This window comes from Numida meleagris, chromosome 1 (assembly GCF_002078875.1).
Source record: "Numida meleagris isolate 19003 breed g44 Domestic line chromosome 1, NumMel1.0, whole genome shotgun sequence".
Lineage (NCBI taxonomy): Eukaryota > Metazoa > Chordata > Aves > Galliformes > Numididae > Numida > Numida meleagris.
In genome coordinates, this window is record NC_034409.1 from 72345136 (window position 1) to 72356648 (window position 11513).

Sequence of the window (11513 nt, forward strand, 5' to 3'; positions counted from 1 at the left end):
AATACAATTCCTTAACGAGTTACATGCAGGAGACCTTACAGAATGCTGAATGACCTCCAGGTGTCTCTAGAGACTTCTTTGTGACAACAGTACATGCTCCTGCACTGTTAATTACACTTTACCTGTAGTGACAGAAATACAGGCGTGCTGACTAAAATTCTGTGCTAACTGTAACTTGATGACCACACTAGGTGGATAAGACAATCCTCTTTTCTGGAAATCTGCCAGATGGACATCAGTTCCCTGAATTTCCAGAGAAATACAGGGTCTTTTATTACTTTAATTGTCTCCTGAGCTCTACAGGTCAGTATGAATAAATTGACAGGTGGGGCTGCCATCTCTGAAGTACTTCACAGTATACAGCATCTTGGTGTTTCAGGAGGTCAGTGATGATTTTGCATGTTGGGTTCTGCAGGAAACCAGAACCAGCAGAATGGAACAGGTCTTGTTCTTTCTCTTGTCCTGGTCAGTCCCTTTGGAGAGTCACCGACATGACCACAGGGTAGCTGCATCAGGGAAACTGACATAGCAGTCTAAGTATCTAGGGCTCCAAGAATCTCATGCTACAGCTTCTGCACAGAGGAAGAGGCAGGTTGCACTCCACATGTCCTTTGACGAAGTCGTTTTGTTGTTAGGTTGTACTTGTGTTACCTGCGTCTCCCTCAAGGAATGCTATCACAAAAATTCTGGATTTTCATGTAATAAAAAATTGTTGCATCCATTCTAATTGAGAGATTACTCTCTTTCTAAAGGCTGCTTTGAATGAGTTTGCTCATTGGCTCCTTGTATGTTTTTGTTTTTTTCCTTTTCTTCCTCCATACATAGAAATTCCTATGTGGGACTATGGAATTACTAGCACAAGGACGCCTCATAGTTTACCTTTGGCTGAATGACACAGTTTCTTCCATTTTTCCTTATAATCTTTACAGATTAATTTTTCTTGGCTCATAAAATCTCTATCTGCCTTAACGGTGGGCTTATACATTTTCAGCAGTAAGTACAACTCCTTTTCTCCCATAGCCATCCTGAGTCCTGGGCTAGTTTCTCAGGATCTTTGAGTCACTGAATTTTGTATTTGTCAAAAGGAATGAGTGAGAAAATTTTGGACCCACAAACAAATTTTTGTTTGAGATTTTACTTGAAGTTAGCGTACATAGGGAAGGAAGAAAAACCTACACAACCATGTATAAATTACATCTGCAAGCAGGCATCTGTGAGAACTATTCTGTGGTGTGCCCTGAAATAAGAGTGCAGGAAAGCACAGGCAAGACATCCATAGGTGTCAACAGCCAGTACTGTGATAACATTTTTAAAATTCAGTATGATATTGACAAAAGTATTTATTTTTCAGTCCTTAAATGTTGCTGACATCTCCTCTCAGGATGCCCATAGAGCACACTGTGGCAAAGGTTGGGGTTGCTTGTTTTAGCTATTGTACAGATCAGAAAACATAGCATCTTTCTGATCCTTTGTAATACAAGAGCAAGTATTTGTTTCTTCTTGATTCTTCAGAAGGTAGGCTGCCAAGGTTGATCTTTGAACAACGCACAAGTCATTAAAAATCCCTACAACATTTTAGAGTGTTCAAAACTACAAGAAGTGCCAAAGAGCCCATAGTAATCCCTAACATCTGATCCAAATAGGAAACAGCAGGAAAATGTAGTTGAATGTAATTAATTCAGTGATCATAGCCCATGTCTTTTCACCAAGCCAGTTGCTCTCTTGCAGCAAATCCAGCCTTTTACTGATCATAAATTTATTTGCAAAGCTGTGAGGATGGAAGCAATTTTTTTTCAGTATTTTTGTCCCATAGTTGCCTCATTCTATGCAAACCAATGATATTAGGCAAGCTGTCAGTGATAGAGCTTGACTAAACATTGTTGTGGATCAAGAAGACATCATTCACCCATGAATAAACATCCTCTAGCTTGCTTCTAGTAGAGAGTGGGTGAGACAACTGGTTCTGAATAAATGGGTTGTCATGAAAACTGTTGGTTTTCTCAGTGGAACAGGCAAAATTGAAGATGAGTGCTGTAACAACAAGGTGACTAAGGACATCCATTTTGAAAGTGACTGCCTTGACTTTAAATCATTACAGTTTTGTCAGCTTCTAAAGGCTTATACTGCTTAGTGTCTCTGATCTGGGCAAGTTTAAAGAGCTTCTCTCTCATCTCACCATCATTCATTGTTTCCTTATCCAGTTTAACTTCAGAATAAAATTCCTAGGTAAGACATGTGAAGTTTTTGCAGTGTTTTGGAAGAATTGTTCTCATAGCCAAGAAAAAAAAAAGGGTGTAAGAAAAAATCTTTCATAAAAAAAGGAGGTTGCCAATCCTAAAAGCCACTCCAGTGAAGTCTCATAGCCACAAGACAAGCCATGTAGTACAGCAAAAAATAATACCACAGTTACAGCTATCACTAATGCCCATGAGAGACAGGTGCACCACCAGCAAGAAACTGTGAGTGGTCTCTTGCCAAAGCATTCCCACTCATTTTTAAGATTTGCAGATAGAAAGTGTGGACTTCTGTTTGCGACTTTTATTCAGACTACAGGGTAAAAGTTCATTCTGGGAGTACTTAAGTAAGGCTATCATAATACCTTGAAGACTACTGGTGAACAAAAGACATACAGTTCCTTTTATTATTGATCTCAGGAACGTCAGGTGTATTGTTCACTCTTGACAACTTTAAAGAACATGATGCTAAAGAGCAACTTTAGTAATAATGTTGCTAACCAACAAGATAACCTTTGCAGCCTGCTGTAATGGCCAGTGAGAAAGTAAGCAAAAATGTAGAACCACTGACAGCCCCCTGTCATGCTATTTGCTAACTTAACAAAAAAAATTGTCTGTTCTGGATAGAGGTGCTTTTGGGTTGGTGATGGAAAATGTCCTTTCTAGTAAGTGATCTTGCATATTGCTGACTGCCATTGCAGTCACAAGGTGCCAGATCAGCAAGGTCACTGCATGTGCACAGTGCTCAGGATCTTTCTTCTCTTAAGTGTGTGCTCTGACAAGAAGAGGAGCAGTGGGTGATGGTGCCAGGCAGTGAGCAGATGAGGGCCATGTTGGGAGGAATGGGTTGAAAGTGGAAGCCTGGAGAGAAGGATAGGATATCCTCAGTATGTCAGACAAGTAGAACACTCATGTATAGATAACATAGATGTTTCTTATACTTGGAAGTACCCTGTGGGATGTGCTGGACCTCCCTGTCTTGATGTGGAAAAGATCATAACCCATTGAAGAGCAGAGCACGGTGGCAGATGTCACCTGTGCAAACCCTTGATAAACAGGCATGAGCAGCAGGCTGGTGACTCTCTGGAATGAATGGATTTCAGTGGTGCCTGTGTCCGTGCTTGTACGCCTCTGCCTGGGTGTTTCTTAGGGAGTGCTCTGGTTAGAGAGGAATGGAAAAGAAACGTGTTCTTTTGTTTTACTGTGGGTCTACGATTGTTCCTGCTGCCTATGTGTTGAACCTCCTGGGCAGGCAGACAGGCAATGTCCAACGCATCAGACAATTATGGTGGTGGCGAAGGCTGCCCTAGTTGTAAAACCTAAGTAGCATGGCTATATAGTGCAAAGATGCTGGACTTCCAAACTCAGAAATCAGGAATGCCTGCTAAGGGCCTTTAGAATTTCCACTGCACAGTCAGTTGCATTGTTGAAGAAATCAAGGCAGTGTAACACCGGCCGAAGAAGTGCTTGGGAGTCTATTCTGTGATCTCTTTGTATTCAAAGTAAACTGCCTGGAGCATGCCCCAGTTTTGTGAATAAGTTTCATTTTTTTTCTGCCCATGTGTGGCAAGATAAATGTTCAAAATCATAAGTTTTCCACTGAAATAGCATTTTAATAGTTTGTGGAAGCCCAAAGTACAGTACTGAGAAAGTTACCTCAGTATGTGGTGGTCAGTGCTTTTGACAGTAAGCCTCCCACTTTTTCTAGCAAAATACAAGCCTGAATTTTGTTTGGGTAATAGCTCTTGAAGTGAGGAGGAAGGGACTGTGTGCCAGAGAGGAACCCACAAGGATCATGTGTATCACTTAGCAGAGGGTGAAGTGCCTTGTTGCAGTTTCATTTTGCTTGCCAGTTAAAGTCATGCTTAGCAGGAAAACTAAGAAGGCAGTTTTTGGAAGTAAGCCCTCATCAGAGACTTGTTGGAAATTGATCTGTTGGTGGGGAGTGACTACTTTTTATGACCTGTGGGTTTTTTGGTTTTTCTTTCTTTTTTTCTTTGCCCTATTGGTCTTTCTTGACTGCAACCCACATTTATTTTTCTTACTTTGCCATTCCAGTTCTCTGTCTATCCTACTGTGTGGGGAGTGAGCAACCAACTGGCTGGAAGCTTACCTTCCCCACTGGATCAGCAGACTGCACCCTGGCAACAACATACCAGTGAAATGAGTGCAAAATATCCTCAGCAGAATTGGTCTCAGCTGCGAAAATCTCAGTACAATCAGTAGCAAAATTTTAAATGTTACAAAATCCATGAAAAAAAAAAGAAAATAATTTACAAGCATTTATTTGAAATGTAAGTATTGCAGAATAGAGGTGATCTGGAATATAAAATCTTGCTTTGCTCATATTACAAGATAAACCATTTTTTCCTGGTTTACTTTTCTTTCCTTGAGGCCTAAATGTCACTGATGTCTCTTCTCAGCCTGCCCATTGTGCACACTGTGGCAAAGATTGGGGTCGCTTCTTTTGGCCCTTCTATAGATCAGAAAACACAGCATCTTTTTCATCCTTTGCAGTACAAAAGCAACCACTCTTAATTCATCAGATGGTTCTTCACAGACAAGTTGTTTCCTATCTCCATAGGCAGACATAATAACAGCTTGGAAGAGGTTTATCAAAACACAGGTCATCACCATTAGGAAGGAGGAGAGGAAAAAAACACCCAGCAGCCTGTTGGATGAAAATGCAGTATTTCTGAAAGCTGATACACAGTAAGAGAATATGGTCTGAGCTGAGTGAATCATATTATTGTAATTCCATTCATGCTGGCCAAACACAAGGTAGCCAAAAGCCATAAATATAAAGAAGTACACCACCACAACAAGGGCCATAGAGGAGATTCCAGGAAGGGCTGCCAAGATTGATCTTTGAGCCAGACGCACCTCATAAAATAATTGAGAATATTTTAGTGTTTTCAAAACTGCAAGAAATGCCAAAAAGCCAAAAATAATCCTTAAGTTCTGATCTAAATGAGAAACTGCATGAAAAGGAATGAAATTGTTTGGATAAAGTAAGAAAAAATCAATGATATCTGCTCCCATCTTAAACTTTACAACTTTTAAAGGAACAAAAAGGAAGAATACTGATTTTAAGATGAAATTGATTGTACTGGAAATACTTTTAGTGTATTTTTTTCCTTGGAGAATGCTGTAAAGGCCTTCTGCAATGTATATGAACAGAAAGGCAACAACAGTTACAAAAAACAATTGTTGACCTTTTGTTTGCTGGTGAAAAATGGGGAGTGCAAAAGAGTGTACTGACAAACTTGGTTTTATGATCCCAAAATAAGAAAGTTCAAATATGACTGAGATACTGCAAAAGAGATGTCCATCAGAGTTAAATGTAGTCAGTTCAATGATCACAGCCCATGTCTTTTCATCAAGCCAGTTGTTCTCTTGCAGCATATCCAGCCTTGTTGTTGAATTATGTCTTCCTTCTTCAGGGAAAAAGTAAAATGTGTATCCTCCTGGTCCATATGTGTGCAAATCTCCATATGAGTAATAAGTCCAGGGAGTCCTGTTTGGTTGGTAAGTAAACCCATGGCAACTGCTGGTATCCCTGGAAAAAGAACGGTTGGCAACTTTTGTCCAAGTGCCAGAATAGTCACCTTTCTCTTCGATGTCCCTGCCATATTTGTGAAGGCAGTGGCTTTTACTGATCACAAATCTATTTACAAAGCTGTGAGGGTGGAAACATTTTTTCTCAGTACCTTTAGCCCGTACTTGCCTCATCCTAGGCAAACCAATGATTTTGGATGAGCTGTCAGTAAGAAAAGTTGGCTGAACATCATTGTGGATCAAAGGCAAGAACGTGTCGTTCACCCACATGTAAATCTGTTCTAGCTTAACCACAGCAGAGAGTCTGGGAGAGAACTGGTTGTGAATAAATTGGTTGTAGTGGAAACTGTTAGTGTTCTCAGTAGAATAAGCAAAATATAAGACAACTGCTAAAACAACAAGGTGACCAATAACATCTTTTATGAAAATGAAGGCCTTGACTTTAATTTTTGCCATTTCCAGCATCTTTGCAACTTCACCATCTTCTAAAGGCTTATACTGCTTGGTGTCTCTAATCTGGGCAAGTTTAAAATGCTTCTCTCTCATCTCTTCTTCATTCATTGCTTCCTTCTCTGGTTTAATCTCAGAATAAAGATCCTGGGTAAACCATGGAATGTTTTCACAGTATTTTGGACGTACTGTGTTCAAAGCTGAGTAACAAATGATTTTTATGATTGAAACAAAGAATACATTTTGAATAAAGGAGGTTGCCGATGCTAAAAGCCACTCCAGTGAAGTCTGATAGCCGTAAGACAAACCATATAGTACAATGAAAAATGATGATACCCCACTTACAACTATCACTAGTGCCCAGGAGAGATAGACACACCACCAACAAAAAACTATGGGTGGTCTCTTGCGAAAAGGGACAGAGGTAACACTGAGTAGCTTGCTTTCTTTCTGCAAGTTACCTGCTTCTTTTGTGTAGTTATTGCTAAAATTGGAATTTGATGGTAGTCTTCTCTGCCAAGCCTTAACCTTTGGAGGGGAATTCTTTTCTGTTTTCTCCTCATCTCCAGTGGTATTTGCACCTCTTTCCGAAATTGGGAAGTTACTGCTGTTTTGGGGAGCTCCCTGGCTTCTTGTCTTTCTGTAATGCATTGGGCCCTGTGAATTGCTGTGACCAGGAATGTTCTCCAGGGAACTAATATTACCAGATTGTGCTGATGTTTCTGAAAGTTTCCATATTTGCAAATGTTCTCTCCAGTTTTTAAGATTTCCAGGAAGGAGGCTTAGACTTCTCTTTGGGTTCTTCTGCGAATATTTAAATAAGCCCATTATAATCATTTCCACAGGTATTGTAATCAAAGCACATTCAATGCCTATAACAATTGATCTCAAGTACCTCAAGTGTACTGGAGATTCTTCATTCTTGTCAGCATTAAAGAACATAATGTTAACGAACAGGTTTAATAATAATATTGTTAAACAGGAAGATAACCTTTGGAGCCTGCTGTAAGTGCCAGTGAGAACCTGAGCAAAAACAGAGAGCCATAGATGGCCCTCTTTCAGACCATTGGCCAGATCGATCAAGAAATAGTCCTTTCTGGATAGAGGTGCTTTTGGGTTGGTGACGGAAAATGTCCTTTCTAGTAAGCGATCTCCCTTGTCAAGAGCAAGCCATTTCCTGCACATAAAGAACCAAGTCTTCCGACTGGACACATGTTCAATTTTGGCTCTGCTTAAGAACCAGCCTGGTGATGGGCCTTTGTTGTTGTGCCAGACCCTGAAGGCACAGATGTCTCCCAGGTCTTCTTTCGTAGTTAAGAGAAAACAGTCTGTGCTTCCTTGACGGAAAGCAGGAAGCTGTGGATGCTGTAAGCAATGGATATCACTTGTGCCATTTTGACCAATGAGCTGAAGAAAAACATCTGCGTTGGTTCCAGCTCCCCAGCGACTGCCAGTGTACAAGGTGATCAAAAAGCTGACTTTATCAAAGGGGTCATTGTCAGGCAGAACTATAATTTTGTCTTTGCTGACCATCTCAGCCCTGTCTTTTCGCATGGCCCACAGGGACAAAAGAAAGTAGGCTGAAAAAATGAAGAGCACTGTTAAAAGAGTCACGGGGTTCTTAGGGATGTCTGCAATTAGGTTTCTTTTAAGATCTACTGTGTTAGGGGTAACAATGACTTTGGCTGCCAGGAACCTGATGTCAAATGAGGATGTATTTGAGGCAGTGAGGACTGACAGACTTCTGTGACTCCGCTTCACATTGCAGACACAGTGTACCCGTTGCCAGTTGGTCAGGGAACCAAGTCTGCACATGTCTTCCCTCCACTGATTTTGAACTCCCCCCAGAAATAAGCAGTGATCACTAAAAGTGTGTATGCTCACCAGTCTTGTGTTTGGATACCTTGTGATGTAGGGTGTCAGCAAGACAACGGAAATGTTCTGACTTTGGGCACCACTTCCTTGAGCTGCGACTTTCAGCACTGACTCTGGGAGACAGATAATGTAAGGAGTCTTGACGTTACATTCTTCATTAACTGTCTTGGTTTTGCTTGCAACCGTTGTCGTGTTGTGAAAAGCATCAAAAGAGGCTATGGGAAAATTCTGAGTAACATTAGTGCCTGTAAATACTAGCACCTGGAATGCCACTTCTAATTTTGTCAGGATCTGGATGTATATGATCTTGGTATCTCTGTTCACTTCAAGACTAAATCCTCCAGTTGTGTAGGTTTGTGTTTTATCAGGTCCCATTGCTAACTGAAATGTTGATGACTCAGTATCTTTCCTAGCAATAAGAATGTTTGCTTCATCAGGCAGAATCCCTAGCAGATCCCCATTAGCCTTGGTCTCAGCCATTTTGAAGCCCAAGATGGCTGTTGCAATTTCTGAAGTATAACCCAACCAAGGGAAAGGGTTTTCATCAAACTCAAACAGGGCAGTGGAAATGACAGCATCATAAGACAGTCTTGAATAGTTTCCATTTTTCAGAGTTGGATAGAAACAATTCTTGCAGGTTTTTGTGGTAGAGAAAGCATTTGCAATATCCCAGTTTTCGTCCTTCATCAAAGTGATTTTCCAGCTTTTTGTTTCCATGATAGTGTCTTCCTCCCCAGGGACTTTGCCCTGGAAAACAATCTCCGTTAAGTTTTCCATGATGGAGAAGACTTGTGTGACTGCACTAACATTGACATTCCTGCGGCGCAGAAGAGCAGCTCTCAGGATGTTGGACAAGCATCTTAGTATTCCACTGGTCTGAATTTCTGTTTGTTCAGACCAGTGGCTCTCATTCCTCTGTGTTTTCAACACTCCAGTTACTTCAGTCAGTTTTGTAATGGCAATCTCTTGTGATCGAATGTTCACTTCCTCAGGCTGCTCTGTGACTTGAAAAAGTGAGGCTACTACTTGGTTAATTTCCATTGTGCTCTCAACAGAAATATTCAGGGCTGTTTTAATCAGGTTTTCCCTCAACTGAGCCTTGGGTATCTGGAGAGTTGGTGCAGCTTTGATATAGTTTAGGACAGAGGCTGCAAGATAAGCCAAATAACCTGCATTAAAATAGTCTCCAGTCTGGAGATAAGCTGTCATGGGTGCACTTAAACCACTCACTGAGGCAAGCAGTTCATGAAACACAACAGCTAGTGGTCGACTTTTCACTGGGTTCCGTGCTCTGACATGTAGACTCAGTTGGGTAAATGCCCCCAGAGAATCACACACTTGAACATACAGTGTCAAAGTATACCTCTGAGAGGGTACACCAACTGGGAGAAAAGATGGAGGCATTCTAGGCTGATAGCCAAAGTACAGAATTATGCCAAAAGTGTTTTCCTCCACTGAGTTAATTTTGGCAGTTTTGGATACATCGGAAGCTACTATTACTTTGTACGTCAGAGGTAAATTGCTGTCAGAAAATCCACTGCACTGGACAACAAATTTTGTCAGAAAAGCTGTACCCCAGTGTGGGCTGATGCTACACTTTCCAGCCCTGGGTGGAGAATTTACTTTAAAGGCATATCTGTAAAGTGATGACCTACCGCCCCAGGTAGTCACTTTCAGTAGAAGTATGTATGACTGATCTGCAGTATTTGTAAAAGTCAGAGCATGTATAGAAAGGTAAGCACCAGACCTGCCTGTTGATGTTCTGGAAGACCAATCAAAGCTAATTTCTGTGGAATTTTCCAACCAAAGTGACCAGTGGTAGACTGGCTGGCTGCTTGTTCGACAGTTGAGGCATTTGCCTGACAATGTAAACCTCTCTGTTGGAATGACAGCACTGCCACAGTTTTCAAGGCATGCCACATCCAGAAGAGGTGAGAAGCCAGACTGCACACTTATGCTTTGGTCAGCATAACTCTTTCTTCTATCCTTTTGAATGACTAAACGAAAGTGGTACACAGTGTTTCCTGGGAGGGATTTTGGTGCTACCACTTGAACAGCTCCTGAAGATGTCAGCCACTTCAAATCCCTCTGGGCTGGATGACATTTACTTCCTGCACTGATTCTCATGTTTTCATAGTCTGATACCTTTTTTGTGCAGTACCAAGTAAATGTGATTCCCTTTAGTCGTTCTGGTGAATCAGGGTCATAGGACATAGAGCCATCAAGAGTCCAATTATCAAAAAAACCCACTGTCCGGAAGATGCCTCCTGCAATATTTGCCACAAGATTAGTTCTCTCTATCTCAAGAAAAACTCTGTCTGTCTTACTGAAGTATCTTCTGGTCCCAAGCACGTACACTGTAGCAGTAAAATAGACCTGATACATTCCATAATCCAAAGTCCAACTGGGAACGGTTAACTGTACTGCTTGTACACCATGCATTGATGATATATTTAAAGGTTTATTCCAGTCTGGATTAGTATTCATGTCCTTAACAGCATAGAATATCCATTGAGGCTTTATGGACAAGCGGAGATTGCAGTCTACTAGCACTCTGGCATACAGGTAGAAAGTTGTTCCCTTTTTCTGACGTATGACAGAGGTGTGAAGAGGAGGTTTTTGAATTGTAACCGAGTTTAATTTGCAGGCTGCTTCCTGGTGAACCACTGATGGTTCTGTTGGTTTTGAAGCATTATTATTGACTCTTAGGAGAGCTGGTTTAAGTCCACTTTGGCTGCTGTTCACTTTTGCCACAAATCCTTGTTGTTCCTCTGGATCCAAGGGGAAAGCAGAGCAATGGAAAAAACACGCAGTGCTTCTTATGCGATCATTGTATGTGTGTGAGCTATTCTGGGTACCCCACCTTGCTGACATCTTGATGTTCAAGTTGTGATAAAGGCACTCAGGCGCAGCGCATGAGGCAGATGAACATTGAACTGTAATGAGATTGGAGGCCATGGGCCAAAGAGCGCTTCCCAGTGAGAGGCCTGTCTGGAGCGTGAGTTGCCCCGACCAGAGAGAGGTGTTCTTCACCCAAACTGAATTCAGATACCAGAAGCAGTGTGGGGGGGAGGGTGGCTGCCTCTCTTTCCTCTCTGCCTCCACTCTTGCTCCTGGGGCTGGCTGGTAACGCAGTTTCATAGTGCCATTCCCCAGGCAGGAGAGCCATTCCTTGCTGTTGCGCCATTTGGAGCCATGTCCATGAGGTCCAAGACAGGTGACCATCAGGGGTGGTGCCTTCATACGCAGAGAGGAGGCTTGCAGGGCTTGCTGTGAAAACGTGAGCAGCTGGAGGAGAAAAAGGAGCGTAGGCATGGCAAGATGACAGGACGAGGGAAAGCACTCGGCCTGCAGTGTAGCCTGCTAGCCTCTGTTGGTTGAGTAGTGCCAACTGTC

General features: G+C 41.8%; 1 protein-coding gene across 1 annotated transcript; it reads right to left on the reverse strand.

Annotated features, from left to right (window-relative positions):
- On the reverse strand, positions 4522 to 11484 carry PKDREJ (polycystin family receptor for egg jelly). Its single transcript, XM_021393383.1, has one exon. It carries the CDS (start codon positions 11430 to 11432, stop codon positions 4638 to 4640), a length of 6795 nt encoding a protein of 2264 aa, XP_021249058.1. The 5' UTR covers positions 11433 to 11484; the 3' UTR covers positions 4522 to 4637.